Source organism: Saccopteryx bilineata, chromosome 1 (assembly GCF_036850765.1).
Source record: "Saccopteryx bilineata isolate mSacBil1 chromosome 1, mSacBil1_pri_phased_curated, whole genome shotgun sequence".
NCBI lineage: Eukaryota > Metazoa > Chordata > Mammalia > Chiroptera > Emballonuridae > Saccopteryx > Saccopteryx bilineata.
The window spans coordinates 388,211,954-388,238,881 of record NC_089490.1 but is presented as its reverse complement, the minus strand read 5'-3'; the positions used below and the strand labels follow the sequence as shown (position 1 = coordinate 388,238,881).

The 26,928-nt window shown below is 51.2% G+C and overlaps 2 protein-coding genes across 6 annotated transcripts in view; one reads left to right on the top strand and one right to left on the bottom strand.

Annotated features, from left to right (window-relative positions):
* SYT13 (synaptotagmin 13) overlaps positions 1-6,128 on the top strand; it is a 40,266-nt gene extending 34,138 nt beyond the window's left edge. For both annotated transcript variants that reach the window (XM_066251346.1, XM_066251347.1), the window contains exon 6: positions 2,406-6,128. In XM_066251346.1, coding sequence (XP_066107443.1) covers positions 2,406-2,710 — 305 coding nt within the window. In that variant the 3' untranslated portion in view covers positions 2,711-6,128. The remainder of the gene's footprint in view (positions 1-2,405) is intronic.
* A 10,052-nt stretch (positions 6,129-16,180) lies between these two features.
* PRDM11 (PR/SET domain 11) overlaps positions 16,181-26,928 on the bottom strand; it is an 81,745-nt gene continuing 70,997 nt past the window's right edge. For 3 of the 4 annotated variants that reach the window (XM_066251341.1, XM_066251343.1, XM_066251342.1), the window contains exons 6-8: positions 26,438-26,625; positions 21,356-21,982; positions 16,181-20,217 (exon numbers count right to left, since the gene is read on the bottom strand). In XM_066251341.1, coding sequence (XP_066107438.1) covers positions 18,053-20,217; positions 21,356-21,982; positions 26,438-26,625 — 2,980 coding nt within the window. In that variant the 3' untranslated portion in view covers positions 16,181-18,052. The remainder of the gene's footprint in view (positions 20,218-21,355; positions 21,983-26,437; positions 26,626-26,928) is intronic. The other variant, XM_066251344.1, reaches the window with a different exon arrangement.

Here is a 26,928-nt window from a genome sequence, read left to right as displayed (position 1 = left end):
TGCACTCCTCTAACCAGTCCAAGGGGCTCCTGGGGAATGGAAGTGAGGCTGCACTCCTCTAACCAGTCCAAGGGGCTCCTGGGGAAGGGGAGTGAGGGTGCACTCGAACCAGTCCAAGGGGCTCCTGGGGAAGGGGAGTGAGGCTGCACTCCTCTAACCAGTCCAAGGGGCTCCTGGGGAAGGGGAGTGAGGCTGCACTCCTCTAACCAGTCCAAGGGCTCCTGGGGAAGGGGAGTGAGGCTGCACTCCTCTAACCAGTCCAAGGGGCTCCTGGGGAAGGGGAGTGAGGCTGCACTCCTCTAACCAGTCCAAGGGGCTCCTGGGGAAGGGGAGTGAGGCTGCACCCCTCTAACCAGTCCAAGGGGCTCCTGGGGAAGGGGAGTGAGGCTGCACTCCTCTAATCAGTCCAAGGGCTCCTGGGGAAGGGAAGTGAGGTTGCACCCCTCTAACCAGTCCAAGGGGCTCCTGGGGAAGGGGAGTGAGGCTGTACTCGAACCAGTCCAAGGAGCTCCTGGGGAAGGGTGAGTGAGGGGTGACAGCAGAGAGCCAGGGCCCCTCTTGCCTCTGGGAATGTGTGCAGAAGGAGGTGGCACCTTGAAGACAGTGGGGACAGGTAAGCAGGGAGCTGGGACAAGAGTACATTTGTAGAGTGAGCCTCAGCTGCATCCTCCACCCCAAGCTCACAAATTAATTTTAAAGGACACACTCACTTCAAGTTCATGGCCATTTACTCCTTGGCCAGTCCCATCCATCGAGGCCAAGGTATGAGCTCCTATCTACCGGGGACTCCCCACCTTGGAGATCCCCCGTGAGAAGAGCTAGTCTTACCCCGGGTCCTAGGAAGCCCGGGGTCAGGCTGGAGCCATGGCATGGAGTATCTGGGCTTCCGAGGAAACCTGGCTCAGGCCCTGTCACCCAGACCTGGCCGGGCCCACCTCACGGCAGGTGTCGAGAAGGCCAGGTGCCCCCTCTCTGGGCCCAGCTAGCCCGCCCTCTGCTCCCCACACCCGCCCCGGTCTCTCCTCTGTCCTCCGCCTTTGCCAATCTGCCACCCTTACACCAGCTGAGTGTGGGTGATGGCAGGAGGTGTGTGGGTTCCCGGGTTGAGGCCGCCAAAGCTTGAGGTGTCTGGGCCCCATAGACCCAAGTAAACATCTCTTCAACATCCTGGAAGCCTCGGTACTGCCTTCTGGATTCCTCCGGCCAGGCCACAAAGTCTGGGGACCAAATGGGTTCGTTTGTCAGATCAGGAAAGCATCACTGGTTAGCCGTATGGTACCTGGACCCGGAGCCAAGTGCTCATGGTAGGATATAAATAGATGGATATTTATAGCCGGATACAAATAAAACATCGCCACTGTGCTCGGACTCTTGGTGCAGAAGCTCTTAGGTGAATGAAGTCAGAAGAGTTGGCCCTGTTGACAGATTCCTGAGCCAAAGGTCAGAATTCAATGCTTACCCTCATTCTCTCCAGACAATTCTTTGCCTCCTGCTCTTTATTTTTATAGCTGCTATCAGGACAATCACAGCATAATGCTTTGTCTCTCAAATATCTGCTGAGATAACAATCTAACCACCCGGGGGTGATCACCACACCAATAAATTCCGAGTAACACTTATTCTCGCATTAGCTTTGGGAAGCTCCATAATGAACACTTAATCTGAGCCCCGAGACTGGCGATGTACTGAAAGGGAAAGCTTGTCTGGTGACCTGTTTCCCTGGGTGGGTTTCCTTGAGGGGGGGCTCTATCTGTACAGTGCCCATGGGGGGCCCAGGCAGCCTGCCCTCTCCCTCCACATGTAGTTGGGGTCCTCATGTGAACCTACAGAAGGACAGAGGAGAAGAATGCCCCCAACCAGCCGGAGGCCCACTCTCTTAATAACAGACAGAAAGGCTTGGACGGGAAAACAAGGGCGTGAAGACACGGGAAGCTTAGCTTTTCTGGACTGGATTTAAGATCAAGCTGTAGGATGTCTGAGCCATTGTCCTGGGCCTGGCTTGATGTGGGACACAAAGGCACTTGGAAAGGCTCACGGCAAAGGGTGGTTCCCTGGCTGTCCTCTAGCGTGACACAATCATGGGCCGCCCAGTGAGCAGCTTATATAGCATGCCATTGTCTGTTCTCCAGACTTGAGTGTACATTCTACGAGGCAGGAACTTTTGCTGTATCCCAGTGTCTAGACCAGTGTCTGGCATATGGGTGGGGGGAATGAATAATTATGGAGTTAATATGTGATCCATGGTGGAGAGGGGGAGGTTCATAGCGAGGGGGTCTCTGTGCAGACCTTGAGCAAAGACCCTTGCTCTCCACCCCTAAAAGAGAGCATGACCCCAGGCCTCCCACACCCAGAGGCGCACTCTTAACCCTTCTCTCTGTCTCTCTTTTTCCTCTGTCCCTTCCCAGATGTCTCTGTCAAGGTGACCTTAAAGCACCAAGCTCAGAAGCTGAAGAAGAAGCAGACCAAGCTAGCCAAGCACAAGATCAACCCCGTGTGGAATGAGATGATCATGTTCGAGCTGCCCGACGACCTGCTGCGGGCCTCCAGCGTGGAGCTGGAGGTGCTGGGCCAGGAGCAGGAGGGGCGGAGCTGCCTGCTGGGCCACTGCAGCCTGGGCCTGCACGCCTCGGGCTCCGAGCGCAGCCACTGGGAGGAGATGCTCAAAAACCCGCGCCGGCAGATTGCCATGTGGCACCAGCTGCACCCGTAGGCAGCTTCCCGGGCCGCCACCCTTCTCGGGCACAGCCCTGACCCTTCGGTCCCAGGGGTCCTCTGCGACCTGTTCTTTGTGTGCCACATCCTCATCTGACACCCAGAAGATAGACGTGTTTGCAGAGGCCAGGACCTTATTTCTCTCTCTCATCGCACTCCATCTCTAAAAAATGAGCAAGGCAGGGCAGGGCGGGGCAGGGCGGTGCATGCACATTTGGGTCACACTGAGGAATGCATTTTGCTCATCTGTGCCATTGAAGGGACACTTATCAAATACAGCCCATGTGCAGGTTTGAAGGGGGTCAGTCCAGATGCAGAGAAAGCTGGATTTGGGGAATAATGGATGCAAAATGTGTGGTCTTTAAAAAAAAAACAAGCGTCTCAAAAATGAAGACAATAAAAGAATCCTGGATCAACTCCCAGGATCAGGGATTGTCCGGGTGGGAAGAAATCTCAGCCGTCAGGAGGTCATGCTCCCAACCCAAGGCAGCACTAGCCCAGCAGTTCTTGGCCTCAGTGTGTGAAGAAACCGTTAGCGATTCCCAGACCTACCTGTAGACGGTGCAAACCGGTGTTCCCAGCCAGATCCCAGGAGCCTGCCTCTTTAACAAGCACTCAGTGGTTTGGATGCAGAGGTTGGAGCACTGCACTTGGAGAAATCCCCTCTACAACATTCCAGCCAGGTTTCCAAAGCCCTGGTTGAGGCTCTAGCACCCGAGGGCAGTCAGTTCCAATGCTGGACAGCTCAACCATCAGAGTGAAATGTGGAAGCCTCTAGTTTTTTTTCAATTTAGTTATTTTAGTATTTAATATTTTTATTTGTGCCTTTTAGATCTTGCTCTTGGATTGAATTTGTACTTTTTATTGAATGACTTCGTTGTTTTATCTCAGAATCAGCATCTATTCTATTAGGGGGACCTTCCTGGACAAAGTTCAGGGGGATCCTCCTGTTAGTCATTGCACGCTAGTTGTCACATCTGCCAGCATCACCAAAGTGACCCTCTGAGACAGGCCCATCCCTCTAGCAGCTCCAGGAAGAATTCCATTTGGGGCACATATTAATTTGTCTGTGACATCTGGCTACGTGGAGGCGGTGGAGGAGGACAACGTTAGGAAACAAAGATTTTCACAAGTGTGCCTCCCACTTCAGTTTTCAGGGCCTGTCACTAAAACGAGTAAATAACCAGCAACCAGGATTCAGATTTCTACCTTATTATTCCAAATAGCTGTCCACAGTATTAATGAAACTATGAGCCTTGCGGAGTGGATATAATATTTGCCCATGAAGCAGGACTCCTGGGCTCTGCGGTTGGCCACCTGATAAGCAGGACTAATAACACAGCAGCTCTCTGTGTGAGTGTGTGACCGATGAGAGTACTCAAATGCTGGAGGCGCTCCCTGGCTAAAGGCAAACTCGCAGGCCTTCATAGACATCTGTAAGCTTTAAGTTGGCAGCTGACAATGCCTGTAAAGCGCCAGAACTATCCCCAGGCATTTCCAGAACCACGAATTCTGTATCTGGACTCCTTTATACTGACACCCGAACTCTGGGCCTTCTGATGTCACCCCGGCCCTGATCTAAAAGAGAATTCCTAGATGCGGTGGGTAAGGGCTCGCCTTCAACCTGTGGCAAGTCCAGTGATTCTTGGCCTCTCCCTGAGGATCTGAGCAGGGACCTTTTCACCCTTAGTTATTATGTTTCCCTTCTGTACAGAAAGTAGAAAAGCATTAACAACTTCTACCCCACCCTCTGAATAAATAGAAAAAAATACCCAATCTCTCCTTAATGAGAAAGTCTTTCAAATGATTGGAAATCTTGATCACTAAGGTGGCCACCTCCTGCCAAGATTTTTTTGTTTGTTTGATTTAGGCAAAGCATATATTAGTGATTTTCTATATCATGTTTTGGAACCCTGCCTCCCCCACCATCACTCTGGTCCTGGTCTCCCTTTTTTGATTGACATGGCTGAAGGAGAACAAACATCCCTTATGTAAGCTGACCAGTAATGTCTCCTCGGTGACATCTGCTGCTTCACTCTAGAAAAGGCTGGATTCTAGGGTTAAGATCAGGAAACATGATTCCACTTTCTTATAAATCTATGCACCTGCCTTACACCAAAGGATGTTTGAGGTGGGTTGGATAGGGTCTCTGATCCCAGAAATATCAACTCCACCCATGGTCATTCCACTATGAGGCATCATGATGGATGCCTTTGAATCTCAGAGGTTCAGTTTTCCAGAATCTATAGACTACAGTTTGCCCCTGATAAGAGTCAGATGCCACCACCAAACATCTCCGGTGTCAGCTGTCACCTTCTTAGCAGGCGTGAACTGAAATGAGATAGGTTTTTGTCTGTTGTGTTCATTGGTATGTTCCGAGCACCTAGAGTAAAGCTGGCTCGTGGGCCCTCAATAAAATATTTGCTGAATGAATTTAATGGAGAAAGGGTGGGTAGGGGAGTAGACAGAAAAGGGCACTGCGACTGGCATAAACACCAGAGTCCTAGCTGATTTCTCTATGGTAAAGGCATTAGAAATCTCTGTTGGCCTAGAAATCCATGACATCGAGTATGACCATTCACCTAATGACAATTTGTAGCTCCCTGTGTAAATGTCACTAATGATTGAAGAGAATATAATCACTGTGCTTTTTCATCTAGCGTTCGTCTTGGTGAATTTCACATTACCCAAAGATATTAGACCGTCAAATCAAAAAACTTCAGTGATCTTTGAAGCAGCTTATCTTGTATCAGATACATTGGCAATTTCTTACCAAATTAGTCACTGGGTCTGTGTGAGCCCATCTGATCTTTTTGAAAGAAACACCTTGTCCTTTGCCAGGGAGTGTTGTCTAAGATGGGCATGAAGCAGAGGTGAACATAAAGTAAGAAACCATCTCAGACTGTTGCCCACAGTGATCCTGTTCTTTCACTGATACGATGATGTGGTTAAGAATTTGGGAGTCCACCCTCATTAATTTGTGACTCCACTTCCCACATCAAATCAGTATCTATTTGTTGAGTGCCTGTTGATCAAGGCCTTGCATGCAACTGTCTATTTCAATTTGAGGTATGACTTTTGGTGTGGACTGAGTGACAAATCACACCAAACAACACCATGTAGAGAGCAAGGTGGAAGGACAGTTCCTTGAGGGCAATTCCTTTGGGAGGCGAGGAGCCCTGGGGCACAAATGACTATAGGTTAAGCCGAATTGAGGTGAGGACAATGAAAAGAGAGATGTAGTCCATGTGATTTGTTTCCGCCTCCTGTGTTTCCTGTCGTCAGTGCTAAGTGTGTGTTTGTTTGCATCTATGAACCGAAGCACAAAAAGACGCATGAGACATGGCCATCATATGTCTGGTGTCACACTTTGGAGCAAAAACCTTTCAGAGGTAAATAAATAATTTCCAACTGTGTTCACTGCCTGGTGTTTTCTTCTTAACCTTTTAGATATATGAAATGCAGAAACAATAATTTGATAAACAGTCGTGAACTGCTGTCAAGTTTTGTAAAACTTGAGAGATAGATACAGTTGCAGTTCCCTCAACCTTTTCCCAAGGAGACCACCATCTTGAATTTGAGATTTCTCACCCCAAGCATTTCTTTCTCCCTTTACTGCATCTATACGGAGACCCTAGGCACCACTGAGTAACGTTTTGCATTTTAAAACTTTATTTAAATGTTATCACACTATTTTGCTCCACATTAAAATTTTGAGCTCTATCCATGCAGACACATATAGCTCCAGTTCATTTAATTTTTGTTGCAGTGTGCTATTCCATTGTATGGATATACCACAATCCCAGTCCATTGCTGATATACATTTAGATCTTTCCTTTCCTTTCTTTCCTTTTTTTTAAATTTTTTATTTAATTTTTTTATTTTTTTTGCTGTTACAGAACTGCTATGAACATCCTTGTGCATGTCTCCTTGGGCACATATGCAAGTGTAGCTGAGCTTTCAGGAGTGTGTGGAATTGCTGGGTTGTAGATTGCTCTGTGTGCATGCATGCATCTGATGGTCTCGCTTGAGCACTGAATCAAAGGTGCTACATACAAATAAGGATGAAAGATGCAAGTGCTCTGGGGACTTGAACTCCACTGTTGAGAAGAAAAATCAGTTGGGAACCAGAGACTCTTCCTCTTTCTCTAATATCTTCAAAACAGGAACTCTGGAAGAGTCGGGGCGGCAACTGGTGGTACCCCGCACTCCAGATGGTGGGCAGGGACAAGGGGACTCCTGGAAGCCTGTCACCTAGGTCCTCCTACAGTGGACCTAAAGCCCACGGCAGACTTGTAGCCAGTGGCTGCTACAGTCCTGGTGTCTGGAGGAAGAGGCTCTGGCATTAAGCTAGGGCAGGGACTAAATTTTAAGACCAGCAGTAAATTAGCCAGATCACATGGAATTAAAACCAAAGGTTCTTATGAAGGATCCACAAAGGAAGCCTGACATATCTTCACTTTCCAAGTCTGTGCTTATAATTCCTTATTTCCTATTACATGCCCATTATATTTTAATGACAACCAGGATTTTTATAATAATGTAGGAGAATTAGGTTTTATTCTGCATAGCCAAATATTATATAAACTATGTTTCATAGGTAACTATGCATATAGCTCATCAGAACCCAAAACTAATATTTGAGAGTCTGGATTTATATAAAATAAAAATGAGAGAGGGAAGAAAAGTTCATTAATCACTTTATACAAGGCTTTGACTGAATTATTGTCTTAGATAAACTCCACTCCTGCACATAAACCAAGTCTAGAGCACCGCATGTAGGAGCTGAGAACCTGCAACCCAGCTCGGCTTTGTCACAGGCCGCCTTCTGGTCCTGGGCAAGTCACTTGTCTCTGGATATCAGTTTCCACATTTGTAAAATAAATTTGAACCAAATGATCACTAAGGTCCCTTCTAGACTTCAGTTTTAATATTCTGTGGTTCTGTAATCTAGGCTGACCACAATGCACTTTTCACACAGAGTTTAGCCTGCGACCTTGTGCGTAACACAAACTAAATCCATGTTCTTGGGTACCTGCTCTCCCTGCCCCATGTTGGTACTACTCCCTGGCATCTTCCAAGAGTCTTTCTGACAGACGCCCACTCCCCCAAACAATATGCAACGTCACCTGAGGCTCGAGTCAGTCTCTTCTCATTTTCTTTCTTTCTTTTTCTTTTTTTTTTTGTATTTTTCTGAAGTTGGAAACAGGGAGGCAGTCAGGCAGACTCCCGCATGCACCCTGACCGGGATCCACCCGGCACGCCCACCAGGGGGCAATGCTCTGCCCCACTGGGGCGTCTCTCTGTTGCGACCAGAGCCATTCTAGCGCCTGAGGCAGAGGCCACAGAGCCATCCCCAGCGCCCGGGCCATCTTTGCTCCAGTGGAGCCTTGGCTGCGGGAGGGGAAGAGAGAGACAGAGAGGAAGGAGAGGGGGAGGGGTGGAGAAGCAGATGGGCGCTTCTCCTGTGTGCCCTGGCTGGGAATCGAACCCGGGACTTCCGCACGCCAGGCCGACGCTCTACCACTGAGCCAACTGGCCAGGGCCCTCTTCTCATTTTCTTAATTGCTAATGAGGCTGGTGGTGATTTTCCACCCAAGAGTTTCTATTTTTCTGGAGCCAGTTGGAAGCACCGCCATTGCAGGAGCTCGGCTCCCTGGCGTCTGTTCTGCCTCCCGCCCAGGGCAGGCACCTAGCAAGGAGAGAGTTACAGGGTGGGACTGTGGCTGGATGTAAGGGGCTGGGCATCTTCTTGGTGTGAGTGTTGGAGAACTGCCCGTATGCTCGTCTCCTTCGACTCCTGCAGGCGAACCAGCACAGATGGTCTGTGATGGGACCACCAGCCGCTTCCCCCAAGCAAAAGATGGAGGCAGGAGTCTACCTGGGAGGAGGTTGGAGGAAGCCAGTGTTGCAGGCTGGAAGCCAAACATTACCATGGAAACAGGTCTACTGGTGGCCACCATGTGATCAGGGCCCTGAGAAGGCTCATCCGCAGCCGGGTGTGGGCTCCTCTCAATACAGCCCCAGCTGAAGCACGGTTCCCTTCCTAGGTTCCCAGCGCTCTCTCTTGGTGTTTCAGGGCAGCCCGTGGGCAAGCAGGTGACAGCAGAAATCTTATTTCAGAAACCCAAGGATACAAACCAGGGACAAACGAGGAGAAATTTGTTTTTCCAGCCAAAAACAAATCAACAAAACCTCTATGCAGTCCTTTTTCCCTCCTGGGCCAGGTGAGATGAGCTGTTGAAGCAGAAAATGGTGTCTGAGCCTCTCTCTCTAGGCTGAGAAGAAAAAGATGATCTCCATGCAGACAGAGGTGTCCATGCCAGCTGTCCAAATAGGTGTTAGTTGCTCTGTATTACCATTCACAGGCAACCCCTCACTCAGGGCAGCCCCAGGAATTCTGGGTGAAAGAAGGGAGCCCCGTCGCTTCCTAGTACCCACTTCATCCTGATCTGAGAGGCAACAATATGATAATGAGAAAGAGTCAGCAGGCATTAACTGCCGCTCTGCACTCAGCATTGGAGACACAGACTCAGATAAGCGACTTGTCCACAATCGCACCATCTGTAAGCAGCAGAGTGGGGGGTGGGGGCTGTGTTGGATCTGGCATAGCTCCAACCCTCAAGCGCAGGCTCTGACATATGGCCAGTGGCCAAAAGTCTTTCTCGGAAAGATAATAGATGCAAAGGCAGTAGCTTCAAAATGCTACCTGGAACCACTGATGAGACTCCCTGAGCTGGAAAAAGCTGGAAAAGTGTTCTTCCCTGGGGGAGTGAGGGGGTGCCTGCCTGGCTTGGTTTGGGGGGGGCATTATTCAAGGGACCAGAGCAAGTTGGAGGGGAGGAGAACTCAAGGAAGCACCCCAGGGGCAACCTGCAGCTTTGTATAGGGAAGGGGTGGGGTCAAGGTCAGATGGAGCCAGGGTCAGGTGCAGGGTCATTCTGATCAAATGAACAAACCGAGACAGGGACAAGTTAAACAGAAGATCCTGAACATCTGCACTGACCAACACAGCACTGCTGGGGCGGGGCGGGTGCTACTTACAGTTATTCCCTTCATCCCTTCACTAGACATTAAGTGCCTACTGTGTGAAAGAAACTGCACACAGTGGTGTTAAAAAAAAATCTCTGTTTCTCTTTGTGGGCACAACAACCTAAAGGGGGAAGACCAGACATAGAACACTCCTCCACACACACACACACACACACACACGCACGACAGTTGCAAACTGAGACAGTGTTATGAACGGAAATCGCAGGAAGAACAATGAGCAGTGTCCTGAGGGTGGCTATTTAGAGAGTGGTTAGGAACCTCTCTGAGAAGCGGCATTTTAGCTGACACACCTAAAAGGTGAGGTGAACTCAACCATGCAACTATGGCAGGGGAAACTGGCCGGGGTAGACAGCACAGGGTGCTGGGAGGCCCTGGGGCAGAAAAGGGCGTGGCCAGGGCTGCGGGCAGAGTCACAGAGGAGGCCGGCAGACAGGCAGGAGCTGGGTCACGCAGGCTGACCATCATGATCTCGACTCTGAATTGAAGCCTAAGGACAATGGGAAACCACTGCAGGGTTTTAAGCAGGGAGGGTGCCATGACTGGGCTTTTGTTTTCGAAAGACCACTCTAGAAATCGTCACATAGCAGCCCTTCAGGTCTTCAGGAAGTAGCCCCTCTCCCAGGTCTTCTCTCCAAAGTGAACTCAACTTGTTCATTGAACCTGGGAGAGGGAAGCAGAGAGCAGCTGGGAGAAAAGGGAGGGAAGGGCACGGACTAGCCCTCAGGCCCTTACCACATCCTGTGAGCCCCGCTTTCTTTCGGGAGATCAGCCTGCCACGTGCCGGGGGGGAGCTTTCCTGTGATGAAATCGCTAGCACCTTCCAGATATGGCTGTGAGCGTGGGTCACGTGCAGATGGCCAGCATGTGGGTGGGGCTCCCTGGTTCACCGGGGCTGGTTAGACAGGGACAGCTATGCCCCTTGCTCCTTCCTCCCCTGCTCCTTCTCCTCTGGGAAAAGAGGAGAGCCAGAACATTCCCTGGGGACTGAGGTGTGGGTGGCGTTCTCAAGAGGAAGCCTCTGAGTGACCGACCATGGGGGGCTGCAAGGACAGGGGCACTGAGAAGGCAGAGGTTACGGAAAGGGGCAAGGGAAGGCCAGGGAAAGGAAGCTGGCCTGGCAGAGGCGGGGGTGGGGTGGTATTTAGCATCCGGGAGGAAAAATAAAACGCACATCTGTGTCTTCATTAAATTTATGCCCGTCTTCTTTCTAAAACGACTTGGGTAAGACATCACTTATCACCACTAGCAAACCACTGGGGAAAGACCCCACCCTGCCCGAGGGACCTGGCCTGTGGGTAGAGAGTCAGGCAGTGGGAGGAGAATTAGCATAGCCTTTTATCTGCCACACATCTGTGCCGTTTCCTCAGAGAGTCTTGTGGGATGAATGCATTCGGGGGCTCCTCTAGTTAGTTCCTTCTAACCCAGTAGCAGGCAGGCTCCCATCCTGACCCCCCAAAGGCCTTGAGGTGGACCCCATTCTGAACTGCCCTGAGCACAGGCCTGGGAGAGAGGCAAGCAGGTAGAGTCAACCTTGGTGAGTAAATTTAAATGCTTTTATTAACAATCTCCTTACATTACAAGGATAATATGACAAAGGAAAGTTTCTGCGTACATATTCTGAGAAACCAACATAGCTCTATTTGTATCCAGTGTTCTAGGTCCCGTCACACAGGTACTATAAAGCGTAGTCTGCAAAATAATAACATCAAGGTTTTTTTTTCCTTTTTTTAAGAAAGAAAGTATTAACACATTAATACGTATGTGATAATAGACTCCTAGGTATCTCCCCCCACCCCCACTCTATTTTTCCTTTATGGTTGAAATGAAATGGTTCAGCAGCGTGGGGGTGGAGGGAAGGAGAGAGACAGGGGCTGAAGAAGACTGAATCAGACTGCTGGCTCTTCCGGAGAGACGAAGTGAAGACCGAGGGGTGCTGAGGGCAGCCTGGCCCTTGTCTTTTTGTGCGCAGTACTGTAGCCGGCCACCCTCGGACAGAGGGTCCGGTGCCCTTGTTGCCCGGTGGCGGCTGCTCTCTCTCTGAGGTACAGTGCATTGTGGGACTGCTACCCAGGGGTGCCCACCCCCTGGCCGTGGGTCTGATCCATGGCCCGCAGCGAGAGGAAGGCTCGGGCTGGGCCTGGCCTGGCCTCTCTTGAGCCAGGCCCTGGAGGGTATTTCCAAAGCCCGATTGGCAGCTAGCTGTGGCTCAAGGAGACCCAGGCAGACTTGGAGGGAGGGGAGGTGGGCATTGGCAGAACAGACCCGCCCCGGACTGTAGGTCCAGGGTTTGGCCTGCAGGAGACTGAGGTCCGTTGGTAGGATGGTGGGGAAGAGCGGGACAGGGGGTCAGAGGCAGCTCGGAGATGGGAGAGCTGGTCTGGAGAGCAGCGGACACAGCTGCCCTCTGTCTCCCTTCATCTGCAACCCCATCAACCCCTCCTACCCCACCTCCGGGGGAAAGAAACTAGAGAGAAACCTGGAAGCAAAAATGGGCTTCTGATTCCGTCAGCAGGGCTGCACAGGCCTCCATCATGGGGCTTCCGGCTCAGCCTCTGCCTCGAGTCACAGAATCGGAACAGTGTATGTGAACTAAACCTGCCTGTTACGGTGCCGGTGAGGTGAGGGGTCAGTGGGCCTCCGTGCAGGAGAGGGAAGAGCCTTGTCCTGAGTACAGCCAGCAGCAGCAGCTGTGCAAAGTGGGCGGGGCCAGAGCCCTGCTTCTGAACTTGAATTGCTACTGAATTTATGAGTGTGCAATATGTCTCTCCCACCGTTCCCGGTTAGCTGGTGCCCCCTGCCTTGGCCAGAAAGCCTCTGGCTGGCGGGCAGTGCTGGATGGCAATGCTCACACTGCCCATTTCACTCCTCCAGAGCCCTGGCAGACAGTGATGGAGTGGGTGAGGGAAGCCAGGGCAGCTGTACTTCAGAGGTTTGGCCTCTAGGGGGCAGTGGAAACATATGAAGAGGGAAGGGCAGCATCTTTCCCGGACCACTTTTGGTCCAATTTACGCCTTGCCTATGGCCGCCAATGCTGCTCCTTCTTAGGGGGAGGGTATTTGGGGGGGGGGAATTGTGCAGTGGTCCCTATACCATGGGTCAGTGATCACCTACTGCCAAGCAGCAGTGATCACCAACCATAGGCTTGCAGGGGGATGTAGGGGTCACATCAGCTGGAGCTCAGGGGGTGAGTATCTCCTTCCAACCTCAGAACAAGCCTGCGGTAAAGGAGAGAAAGTGCACGGAGAGGGTCGGGACCTGGTTACTCTCCTTCTACCACTCCGGGTAGGAGGCTCCATCCCCAGCCAACCCTGCCTGCTCGGCTCCCGCATCTGCCCCTGCAAAGGCTCTGCCTCCTCCCTCTTCGCACAACACAGGCTTTCCCGTTGCTCTCCCAGCTCTCTATAGACTCTATTTTTAGATCTATTTAAAACATAGAAATGTATAAATATATAGGATATTATTTATAGATATATAGACGTGATTCAATCTCTTACTCTGTGTATACGTACTGTATATGTTCATATATACAATCTGTATGCTGTAGCATTTGTACTATACACTGCACAAACCCCTGCTCCCATGCACTCTCCTAGGGAGACTGGATTGCATAGGTATTTCCAGGGCGATACCACTTGAAGGGATGGGGTGGCAGAGAGGGCCAGATGGAAGAGGAGGGCCGTACCATTTTCCTCCCCAAAGGGCACTTTTTCTCCCTCTGGCTAACACACAAAGGTCACCTCAAAGGCTCTGTAAAATATCACAGTTCCATCCACTCGGCTAAAGCACCCAGAACAGAGAGCAGAGAGGGGCCTTCCTCCAAGCAGAAAAAGGGCCCTGAGTGTCTCTTGACATAATCTTCCTTCCTCAAGACCAAACTAGAACCTCAGACTAGTGCCGCCTCCAGGAGCCGGCACCTGGAAGGGAACTCTCCCAAGCTCACCTGCCCTCCGAACACCTCTGTCATTCAAGCAGGCCCGGCCTACCTGCTTGGACTTTCCCCGGCTGGGCTGGCTGGGCCTGCCTCTTAAAGAAGGGAAGGGGTGTAAAGTCCAGTGGCACTGGAGCCTTCTGCCCAAACTGGGTGTTAGGACCAAGAAAAAGCACAAATTCTATTCAGAAATCAACCCAGACCATCAGCTAAAACCAGCTAGATACAGAATTCCTGTTCCTAAAAAGGGGTGGGAGGGAAAGTGAAGGGGGAGAGATCTGAAAGAGAATATCTAGTTCAACCCCCAGGCCACCTCCTGGACCCCCTGAGGTTCCAGGTGCAACAGCTACAATGACCTCAGCCCCACAGCCCAGGCTGGGCCATGTCTGCCATCGTGTCCGTCTCTCCGTGACCATTCTACATGCTTTTCCCTGGTTTCCCCTTCCTGGTATCACTTTAGAACACACAGACAATATTTAAACATTACCTTAAATAATTACAAAGTCCTTCCTCCAAATTAAAGGGTCAACAGAAGTAGGTCAAAGGGGAGGGGTTCGGCAAGATGACTCAACGTGGAAACATGTAGGAGGAGCCGGGCCAAGACCCCTCCTCTCCTGGCTTCAGGGTCCCGCACTGAGCCCGGCTGCCCCACGGCCCTGGGGCTGAAGCCTGTGCTTGTTCTCAAGCGAACATGGGAAATACGGATCTGCCCAGCAGTGCAGAATGTTCTCAAACAGTCATTAAGAAAAAACAAAGCTGATGTTTCAGATGCCTCAACTCATAGTCAACCAGGCAGTCAAAACTTGGGGATTCGGACACAGCAAGAGTTGTAGACAGGACTGGGCTGTCCTCCGGCTTCACAGATACTAGATGGCAATGGGGTCTTTTCCCCTGCATTGAGGAGAAGCGCACCATTTTAACCACAGGACTTCTGGTTCCCAGGCTCTGCAATGCACCTGCTTGGCAGGGTTGGCCCCGAACCTCATCTCATTTCTCACCCCCTGCAGAAGCCAAAGAAAGTCACTAATCTGCCAGCCCAATTAGGACAAGTCTCAGTACCCGAGACACAAACATGTTATTCTATGCCAATGGTTGTCACTCCTAAGCTAGGGGCTGAGTTACAGGGCTCTGTCTTGTCTGAAGCCACCACATTTGGGATGCAAGGATCACCCAGCCATGGTCTTTTCAACACTCATCAAAGGGAGGGTAGGCTAGCCAAGCATGTGCCTCCCTTGGCTAGACCCTGAGGGTCCCATTCACCCAAAAATCCTTCTCAAGAAGCAGGGCGGGAAATGTCTGTGATAGAAATCATGGGTAATCACACTGTTCATAGGGCAGAAGCACTGAGCCTGCTGGGAGCATCCAGGCTAAGAGAAGCCTCTATGTAAATTGCAGTGGTGTGTCACCCCAATTATTCCCTGGCTGCTCCCTGTCCCAAGGCAAAGTGGCCTTCAGAATGTCAGACACAGTCTGGCTGGATTCGGCCAAGGTCATGAGCACGAAGTTTGAGAGGCGACTTGTGCCAAACTTCAAGACCCTCCAGAGAGCTCATCCTCTGTGTTCTGGACCCTGGCTCAGCCACATGCTGCTAGCAGCAGCTCATGCGTCTAACCCAGAAGCAGCTCACTGGCTCCCAGCTCTCTCAGAAGGTACAGGGTTGACACTGGCATTGGCCCAGAGGATTTCCCCCTCTGGATAAAAACTGAGCTAAGTTTGACCACGGTCTCTTGAGAGAACACATTCGCAGCCCCGACTAGATGCTCAAGGCTCTCTTCCTGGTGTGCAGTAAGTGGTTTAGGGGGACGACTCTGCACAGAGGGTCCCGATGTAGCGGGTGAGGAGGCAGGGAGGTGGGGGAAGAGGCATAAGGCATCTGTTGGCTAGAAGAAAGGATCCCATCCTACTGTTCCTGCCCCCACCCAGGCCCACCTTGCCAGCCACCTCTGCCTTCAGCCCATCTCACTCTGCGTGTGCGGTGGAGAGGGAGCTGGGAAGGGAAAGGTAGAACCTTGTGCTTCACAATAGGATCCTACTTGACCACAGTTACTGACCCTGATGGGAGGAGTGGGCGGGCGGGAGAGGAGACATCAGCTTAAAGTGGGGAAGTGGGATGAGGCTGGGAATTTCAAAGCATCAGAAAGAGCTTTGGGGTCTTTCCTTGCTAGTTCCTTCTCTCTCCTTGTTCAGAGGAGGGGGGGCGAGGGAGTATGTGCGACTGGGGAAGGGGTGGGGGATTGAATGTCACCAGGCAGGGGTGCATTGACTTGTTGAAGAAGGCAGCATATGAGGCCTGGCAGTGGGACAGTCAGAGGAAACCAGGTTTTGTTTTTTTTTTTTTTAAACATGCTACATCACTGTTGAAACCAACAAAAAAGTTTTAAAAATAATATATAATATATATAATATATTTATATAATGAAAAGCTATTGACTAGCAGCAATGATTCTAAAGTTATCTTAGCACCAAGACCATGGGGGTGGAGGGAAGGGATCTGTGGGGGGGGGGGGTGAAGGGATTGGCAGGACAGGGAGGGGGAGTGACATGTTCAGTGTTGATGACATTTCCACTACGGTTCTCTATGGTGGTGGCATGAGGCCTCAGAGACAAGATAAACCCAGAAGGAAGGAAGCCACCACAGTTTTATAATGTCTGAGCCAAGCAGGCTGGGGACGCTGGGGCCTTGCCTATGGCCAGATCACACCATCCTTTGCCCACCCTCTGCCAACCGGAAGGGGGGACTCCCTAACTGCCCACGGATGGTGCAGGTTTTCCACCCTTCCCCAAATAGGACCTGTGCCTATGATACAGGATCTCTGCATATCAAATATGCATAAATCAGGTGTGGAAACATGAACAGGAGTTTTTTAACAGCTCACGCACATTTAAAAAAAAACAAACTTCCTTGAGAGGTATACTGGTAGTTGAATGAATGAGGGAGCCCTGGTCCGACTCCTCTAGCTTAAACCACTACTTGCCCCAGGGAGCAGGCAAGTGGCTCTTTCTAAAGCTTATACTGTGGTTATGTGTATGTGTGTGTGTGTGTGTGTAGGCTGATGCCTTGAGAGTCCTATCTTACCCCTTGCTTATTCCTTTCTTTTAGGACATCTCTACCCTGTTCAAAAAAGGAAGCATTCACAGGCATAGATGCATCACCCAGTTTCCCACCACCTTCCCGCTAGGCGGAAAGGGCTGGTGATTGGCCTGTTGCAGAAAGAGGATTGGCTCTCTAGAGACTCTCATTTGCATAATCCAGGGCACAATTTGCATTGACATCTCCTGCCACTGAACTATAGCAGGCATTTCTTGATTATTAAAGGGAAAAAAAATAATATACCCCCAAAACATTATATGATTATAAAGACAGAGTATAAATAACTTATGTAAATTGAATACATATTTTTCATTTTACTTGTTTTTAGCCAATAAATCGTTGCCCTTTGGGGGTCTAGATTTCTTGGCTCTTCATTTCCCCAAAAGCCCTGGATGTGAAAGGATTTCTTTTATCCCACACCGTGTGAAAACAGGAATGCAAAATGCTCACCCTTCCCCGTTCCCCAGGATTTCAAGCTTGGTGGGCAGGCAGCTTCGCCTGCAGTATTATAGGTTAATGTCTTTAGGATCCAGTGGGGCTGGAAGAAGGGCATCAACTACCCAGGGGCGGGATCAGCAACAGGCGTGGGGAGGAGTGGGTGTCACAGTTTGACCAACACATGTTTTGAAGACAGTGAAGAACACGTTCGTCAGGAGACGAATAAAAATCTCTCAAGCTGAAGGCAGGTGGGGAAGTCACAACACCTGATCCGGATGTACAACTCACCGTCTCCAGAATCAGAGATCAGATGGAGCTGGACCAGCGTTGTCACCAAGGAGGCTGAGACAGCCCCATCACAAAACTAAACAGGGAAAGGAAAGGCAAGAACATAAACCCCAACCTGAGCCCCGAGCCACCCCGCCCTGCAAATAAAAATATGACAAAAACGAGCTACCTAAAGGCGATGACAGAGACCCGTCATTTCAGCTTACGCTGTTGGTTGACCATTAGGTGGGAACACGTGTGGCCCCAGCACATGCTCTGTGAGTGAAAATGAGTTGCCACGAATGTTGCAGCTGCCAAATTTTGTAGACAAGAGTCAGTTTCTGACATTATTCCTTTCTGAAAGCTCCCAGTAGCTTCTGGAAGATGCGTCACCTTGGTTTTTAAAAAAATTTTCAGTGTGGGTTTATATATATATATATATATATATATATATATAAATTATATATATATATATAATATTATATTCATATAATATATCAAAGCTTATGAGTATAGATTAAAAAAATATTCAACAGCTTAGTGACCTCTGCGACACTGGCTCCCTAAATGTCTGGGTAAAACTCTGACCCGTGGTCCACGGTCTGCAGCATGGGCTTCTGCTCCAGCGCAGACATCCTGCTGAGGACCTCGGTGGACAGGGAGTAACTGTTGCCAGATTTCTCCTCAAACCAGCTGTCCAGGGCTCGCTTGGCGTCAAAGTTGGCAATGGGCGGGCCGTTCACCGCGATGGTCAGCAGGTCACTGAGCTGCTCCAGAGTCAGGCGGGAGCGGTGGTTTTTGCGAACTCGCTGCAGGGCGTTCCGGCCTTTCTCGCAGCAAGCGGTGGAAGTGGGGAGGACCTTGAGGACCTGGATGATCTTGTTCAAGAGCGGAAACCTCTGTTTGTATTTGCAAATGTGGCCGATGAGGTCTTTGAAGCCATTTTTGGTATAGTAATCAGCCTTAAGTTCTCGCCACTCCATCAAGAGGTTCCCCCGGGGGTCCAGCCCTTCCCTGCAGACATCCCGGGAAAAGGCTGGGATGGCCTCCAGGTGATCAAATATCTGAACCATGTCCTCCTTGCCATAGCTCATGAGCTCCTCGCTGTTCCTGGGCCAAGTGGCGAGGTCGAACACCTGGCAGGCCTTCACAAAGATCCGGCTGCGGGAATCGAACCTCTGAGCCAGGATCACTTGGGTCTTCTGGCAGATCTTCTCCCTGATGGATTGGAACTTGGCTTCGGCCACCCTGAGGTTCTTCATCGCGATCCCATTGAAGCTCTCACGGAAATTCTCCTCGAACTCCTGCAGGTATTCCCCGGGGCAATCGGCCAGCCGGCTGATCTCCTGGATGGCCTCCTCGATCTTGTCATCCACCTGGGACACCAGGAGATACTGGCCCTGGAAGACATAGGCCAGACGTGAGAGCACAGCGATCACGTCCAGCAGGAAGTAGATGAGCTTGATGGACTGGTAGTCCATGAGGAACTGCAGCAGGGCCAGCGCGATGGCCGAGGCGTCCGCCCGCTGGGTCTGGCTGCTGACGTCCTTGAGGTGGGCCACCACCTCCAAGTAGTCCTTGATGAGGGCGTTGAGGACGTTCTGCTCGCCGATGATCCACTTCACGGCCCGGATGTCGCCCAGGAACTCCGTCTCCTCGCAGAGGGTGGAGGCCGTGGAGCGCAGCTCGCACATGAGGCGCGGCGAGTACCGGTAGAAACTGAGCAGCTGCTTCAGGTTGTTCTCCAGCTCCTCCAGGCAGGGCAGCTCCTTCCCACTGATGGCGTCCAGGATCTCCAGGTGGGGCCGGTGCACCATGAAGGGCAGGCACAGCAGCCAGGGCAGCGTCTTGCGGATCGTCATGAACATGCTGGCACGCAGGCTGGCCGTGATGTTGGCCCCGTCGACGCCCAAGCCGACCGTTGGCTTCTCATCCTGCAACCGGACGCCCAAGGCGGAAAAGGCTCGATCGAGTGCCTGGAGATAGCTCTCCGTGCTAGAGAACCCGAGCTCCTGCAGGGACAGGAACTCCGTGGCCGGGGGCCCGTCGCTGCTGGTGTACTGGACGTAGACGGCCACCGTGTCGGCCAGGAGGTCATCGCTCTGCCCGTCCAGGATGATGCTGAGGCAGGGCGACTGGCGGACCCGCTCCACCAGGTCCTCTCGCAGCGCCCGGGCGATGTGGTGGATGAGGATCTGGCAGTCGCCCTCGTTCATGTACTGGTCCACCACCTTGAGCTCGCACTTCCTCAGGAGCTCCGCCAGGGGCCGGAAGTCCAGGTAGGGCCGGCCCTCCAGGGCCAGGTGGTAGGCGGTGTTGAAGAGCAGGGTCATGTTGCGGCACATCTCCTCCGTCTTCTCGGGGTGCATGCGCAGCTTGTACAGCTGCAGGCACTTCTTGTGCAGGTTGCTCTGGCTGTGCAGCTTGATGGTGTGGATCTTGAACTGCTTGGAGCCGATGATGAAGGCCGAGGTGCGGGAGGACTGCACCGTGTACTGGCGGCAGACGTGGCACCACATCTCGTTGAGGGTCGGGGAGTACCGCAGGAACCAGAACTTCTTCAGCCACTCCTGCTTAAAGCGCCGGATGCGGCGCCCTGTGGCCGACGACATCTTGGAGGGCTCGTCGGTGGCCGTCATCATATCGTTGGAGACGGATTCATCGGCTGAATCGACCTCCTGGTCGTCGTCCTCCATGATGGCGGGGCCGGAGACCATGCTCTCTGAGGCTGGAAGACAAGTGGGAAAGAAACATTTATATCTGGGGGGGTGGGGTGGGGGAGAAACATAGTCTTTTCTAAAATGAACAGGAAATACTGCCCGAAGTGTAGATGCCACACTATGTAAAACATAAGCCAATTTATACGACGGACTGAATCCCAGCCGTGGACGCGGTATCTTCTTTAGTATCCATGTATGACTTGCCCTCTTTGTGGCCTGTCCATGGTGGCCACCAGGCTCCCGGCTTCCCGTCCTCACCCTCCACTAGTGGGCACCCAAGGAATTTCAACGTTCGGTATCAAATGACCAGCACAACCAGGAGGAGAAGCGTGTCAAACATCCCCAAGTCAGTGAGCGAGGACAGGGGACTCGCTTGTCCCACCACGAACGTGGTCTGGAGTGGCACGCTACCCTCACATGGAGGCAGCTTTGGCATGGCCCCAGGTTATTTCAGGATCAGCACACAGTTTGGTTCAGATACACGCTTTGACTATCTGAAACACCTCATTCTGAGCGAAGGGATGTGGTTAAAATAGAAAGTGCTGTGTAAATACTCTAAGTCAGCTGCAGCTGTGTACTGGAAAACCTTCCTTGTTGTCAACCCGCTCTAGAACATCCAGGCAGCCACAGAACAGGGCGGAAGTATGTAGCTGGATGCCCGGGATCCAGGACCCGCTAAGACCCCAGGCAGGGAGGTGGGACCATGTGGCAGAAAGTGAGTCGGGAAGAGAAGAACAAGGCTGTGTTCCCAGACTGCGTTCTGGAATGCCGGGCGCTCTCCCCAACAGGACACCGTGCTTGGAACTGGGCAGAGAGAGAGAGACTGGGTTTGGGTTTTGGGGTCAGACACCCCTAGGACCACCAGAGAAAGGCAACAGGTCAAGAACACAGCACACACCCCTTCTGCAGCGCAACGTCCTTTATTGACAAGGAGAATACAGGGCAAGTTCATGCAGCACCCGCCAGAGCTGCAAAGCCCGCCGTCAGGGGCCGGCACCTGAGGGCGCGGGCTGTAGCCAGAGCCCGCCTTTGAGTCCCAGGCCTCGGGTTCTCCCGAAGGTGGCTCCAGCAGAGCGCACCAGGCCACCCTCACACTGCCCACCGTGTGCTCTTCCCTCCGACACCATGTTATCCACACCAACTTACCTGCGGGGTCTGAGAACTCTGGGGGCTCCAGTACCTGTGCTGGCAGTACGGGGGGCTCAGGAAGCTTCCCAGACTTAAGCATGTCTAGTTCGGCCTGGAGTTCCCGAACCTTCTTCTTTAGGCGAATACAATTAGGGCAAAAGGAGGTGGTGGGAAGCTCGTGAGGGTCGGATGCGAGGGAGGCCTCGGCAGGACTGTCGGCCTTGAATGAGGAAGGCTCCTCTTCTTCATCCTCCAATGGGACTGACTCTGTAGAAGCCCCTTGGGGGGTCTTCCAGTCCCCTTCCCCCCGGGTCCGGCTGACTGTCTGCACGCCATGCGACATGGTCATGGCACACCGACCATAGGCATCGCCCTGGTATTTGGGGACTTTCCTGATGACCAGTGAGGTGCTCAGTGCCAACTGGTGGGCTTCTACCTTTGCGGATTCCAGTGAGGCCTCCAGCACATCCTTGAAAATGAGGTCAATTTTCTTCTTCTTGGTCTGGGGATGCATGTCCCCCTCGTCAAAACCACGCTTGTAGGGACTTTTGCCCTGTCTCAACACGGGGAGATGAATGGGACCCCTCAGGTCCTCTGGGTCATCCAGAGCCTGCTCAGACTTCTCCCTCTGCAACCGCTTCTCTCCTAGGAAGGAAAACCAGGGTGTGAGGAAGTGGGGAAAAGCCCCAAGCAGAGAAACAGGCAGAAAACAAAGTGGGCCTCCAGTTAGGAACTGGCCGGACACATCCCTCCAGGTCTGGCCTCGTGGGGCATGTGTGACAGAAAGGGAGAGGAGGTCCCTCAGGAGATCATGGGGTCACAGGGCCCGAGAAAGCAGGAAGAGTGCTTTTCAAAGAGGCTGTCTCAATGGAGCCTTACATATACTAGCCCTACATCACAAGTTGAGAGAATGCTATGGGGGAGGTCCGTTGGAAGTTCTCACCATCCTATCATCCTAGAAGATGACATCCTACTCCATCAAATGGGTGGGTGGTGACATACCTGTGAGCTAAGTGCCATGGATTCCCCACCCCATCCGGGCTTCTTGTCCAGTCCTAGCAATTAGGAGATGGCTGCTTCGACTTGGTAAAAGGTACACACAAAATATGGAGTCCCCTTCCCTTCTTCTCCCTCACACTCTGGAGACAGGGCGGCTAGGGCCAAGTCTGCCTTCAGCAACTGCTCTTTCTAATCGTCCCAGTAATCGGAAAACCAGGACTATGTGGGTAAGCATGATGCCTAAGGCAGGAAGGCAACACAGGATGGGGGCACCTTCAGTGGCTGTGGGCTCCAAGATGGCAGCCTCCGCCAAGATCCAGAACAGCATGACCTCAGGGGCCCAAAGCATCCTCCAAATGTAGTCGTTTCCTTACCTGACAATGCAAACGATGTCTCCTTTTCTATTTCTTTCTATCGTGTAATTGATTTTAAAAACCTTGGTGAGCTTCCCAACAACAAATTATTTTAGCCAGATGCTTTAAAATGGCTGGCACCGTTTCATAAATTGTCACAGACACATGTGATTACTGCCTGGCGGGCACAGATGGTGAAGGGGGGGGGAACCTCAGAAGGTCCTGACAGCCCGTGGAGCTCAGAAATCTTAAAGGCTTCCTAGAGCAGGGGTGGGCCCTGGGAGATGTGGCTCTGAGCAAATACTTAACATACTCATATGTGGTCGTTAGGCTTCTGATAGCTGCCTTTGCTAAAGGCCTGTGAAGGAAGGCCGAGGGACCTCCACGTGCAAACCAGACGGTCTGTGCTGTGATCAAGCTTTGGCTTCCCACAGCTGACACGGGGTGCTGCGGGTGCCCTGGCCCATGTGTGACTCCAGATTTCGTATAGGTAATGGTACAAAAGCAAGTAACCTGTTCAGGATGCCGCTTTTCTGCCCTTCTGTGAATGCTTAGGGCTTGATCTCATCTCCAAGGCTCCTGAAACTCAGGCAGCTCCCCACAGCCCACATTTCTGTAACAGCTGAGGGGCAGAGAGGGTGGAGACGAAAAGAGAGGGTGGGGACTTTTGTAAAAAATGCGGCATGTTTGTCCAGATTAGTGAGGACACTTGCCCATTCAGAATGGCTAAGTCAAGGGCCACCCTTTCATTTTCTCATAGACCGATAAATCAGGCAGCAAACAGCTGAGGATGTCTGGAGGTCAAGATGGCTCACCAACCCCCTGGCCAGGCAGTTCAGTGGGCAGTGGTCCCCAACCCCTGGGGCTGCAGACCGGTACTGTTCCGTGGGCTATTTGGTACCGGTCCACAGAGAAAGAATAAATAACTTACATTATTTCTGTTTTATTTATATTTAAGTCTGAACAATGTTTTATTTTTTTTAAATGACCAGATTCCCTCTGTTACATTCATCTAAGACTCACTCTTGACGCTTGTCTTGGTCACGTGATACATTTATCCGTCCCACCCTAAAGGCCGGTCTGTGAAAATATTTTCTGACATTAAACTGGTCCATGGCCCAAAAAAGGCTGGGGACCACTGGGTTAGAGCATCATCCCGACATGCTGAGGTTGAGGGTCTGATTCCCAGCCAGGGCACATATACAAGAATCAACCAATAACAGCATGAACAAGTGGAACAACAAAACCAGTGTTTCTCTGTCTCTCTCTCTCTTCCTCACTCTCTAAAAATCAGTAAATAAAAAATTTTTTAAAAAAACAATTATTCAACACCAAGGATTCTTCATGCTACTCTGCTCAGAGACAAGGTCACTCAAATGTCCTGGGATGATCAGGAGACCTCTTTGGACTCAAGGTTTCTAGAAAAAAATCTGTGGGTCTAAAAAGACCTTTAAGCATTATGAAATTGATCCTAAAGCTTCCATAAAACTTGAGGGAAACACCACAAAGTAAATCAATGCCTCAAAGTCAATCAAATAACATAAATTCTTTGACTACATGCATTAGGTTCATCCTATTCTTAAAAGATAGCCACAAAGAAATATTTTATACACTCTCCTTCAGGAAGCACTTCTTGGCACCAACGAATGCCCTTACTTCATAAGGGCTAATAATTTATGCTCTGGCCCTTTTCAGGTCTCCAGCTTCCAATTAGGAAGACACCTCCTTCCATGGGAAACCGTAAGTGATGGAGCACGGGGGGACCCCTTCCAGAGCAGGACTGACATGCAGATCTAAGACACCACTACCCATTTCCAGTGTCTGCCAAAGCTGCAGGCTACTGAGACACATCTGAAGGCCACTGAGCTCCACGGCTGCCCCTGGGGGCTTTAGAACCACGCCCACCCGCTGCTCTGGCCCTACCCCACGGTGGCTTTCAGTTTCCCTCCGGTTTCCTACTTCTTAGCCAGGCCAGGAATAGACATGCCTTCCTCCTGTATCTGCACATCTCTAGGTGTATCTCAGGTCAAGTCTGTCTGCCAGGCTCCTTCGGACCCCTCCTGAAAGCTCACTCCCTCCTCAGCATTGCCCTTGGGTCTCAGGGCTCTCTGGGTATGATGCAACTTGAATGCTTTGGAGAAGACACTTGAGGGTGGGGGTGGGGGTGGGGGGGGAAGGACATTACAAATCCAGAAGAATTCAAGAGGATTATGGCCAAAAGATGGAACCTGTGTCCTCAGATATGACTTCTCTTGGTTTTCTTGTCTTTTGCTGGTGTGATTCTTTTGGAAACTTCTTAGCTGTCTTCATTCATTTCTTCTCTCATCCATTCAACAAAGATGGAGCACCTTACTATGCATCAGATGCTTTTACACGAGGCATCTCCAGAGGTCAAATGGAAACCATGGCAATCTCATCATGGAAACATGCCTTCCCAGGTGAAATCAGCATGGGCCCAACCCCCAGGTCCGAAGAAGACAAGAGATGAGTATGTCTATGGGGTCTCCTCACTGCCAATCCAATCACCAGATACCTTTTACCAAGTCAGGCAGCCGCTGTGCTGTCCACAATCTGCTTTGCTGTGTTTTGTTTTTAAAGATAATTTAATTTCAGTGGGTCACTCCCACCCCTCTCATCTTCTCCACTCAAATTCCAAATGAAGCTTTATTTCCAAGAAGTAGGTTGGTCAGGGATACGATACCGTGGGGCCTGGGGGATAGCCTTGGTTCCTGCGACCAAATGGACTCTGGGTGTTTGGATGTATGGCTTTAGCGTAAGGAAAGTCCCATGGAAAGAAAGACCTGGACTCACCAGTTTGCTTGGCCAGGCTGAGGGTGGAGTAAAGAGGCAAAGGGCTCGGAACTGGGAATATTTTAAGCCACTTCAAATGACTCGTTTAAATGGAGCCTGGATGACCGTCTCCCCCACCAGGCCACCGTCCACACCTAAGGTCACCTCCCTCCACTCTTCTTGTTCTAATAGCTACTGTTCTTTCACAACATTAGGACTTCCAGGAATGAGATCAGGAGGAAGCAGGGAAAAAACTAGTTTCGTTTGGGGAAACAGAACTTTAGAGGTTAGAGCTTAGAAACCCAGCTCTGCCCTTCCTAGCCATAGATCCCAGGTGAGTCGCTATGTCTATCTGATGCTCAGTTTCTACATGTATAAGATGGGGATAATAATCCACACGAATCATAGTGTTAAAAGTCTACATTTGAGAGTTCTTATAATAGTCAAGGTGGACATTGTTCTAAATGTGTATATCCGCTAATTCTCTCAGCACAGGTACAGGGTAGGTAGGTGTTACTGCTGTGATTTCATGGGACACCACAGAACACCTGCTTAGCACATATTAGTCCTTAGTAAATGTTACCTGTTACTGCAGCAGTGGCAGTTGATAACATCTTTCCATTACTTTGAGGGGGAAAATAGGATCGATTTTGATTAAATTTATGTTCTTGGCTTTGGAGACTTGCTCTCCCTCCCTGATACTCTGAAATGCATAATAACACATTTATATATAATAGGGTTTCTGAGATGGTTTCTCACGGAGGATAAGTGGTACCCAAGGCCTTGCCCAGAGCTGCTGCTCAGACCTGGACCGTCTGTCCACTCTCTGGGCCACCCCATTGCTGGTGTTCTGTATTCCTCACTAGTTTTCTCAAGACGCTTCTAGAGAAGCATTCCTGACCTCCCTTGGGGCTCGATGGCGGCGGGCACGGCCCTCACCTGGAGGGTGGGCACTCACCTCTGGCCAGATTGCGATGGATGGTTTCCTGGGACATGCTGTGCAGGCGCTTCATATAGTCCTCGCTGTACCAGACCCGTAGCCGCTCCCCGGGCCGGATGTCCCGGCACGCCCGGAAGTAGATGTGCTCGCTGTGCTGGAAGGCCAGCAGGTTCTGCTCCCTCTCCTCCCGGGAGATGACCACGTACCTGGGGGCAAGGGAGACAGGTGAGAATGCATGGGCCACTGCTTGGTGAGTGCCTGCTGGTGCTGGGCATGGCGTTGGGCCAGTGATGGTGGTTAAAAGTCCACCAGCATGTGGACTAGCATAAGAGTCTACAGGGAAGCTGCCCTTCCGAGGAAAGGCACACCAGCTCAAGTCAGTCCCTTGTCTCGATGTTACTGCTTTGTGTGACCTTGAGCAAGCCTCTGAACCTTTAAGAATCTCTGTTTCCTGAGATTGAAAATGACACCTACCCTCCCTACCTATCAGGTTCTGCTACATACAAGAT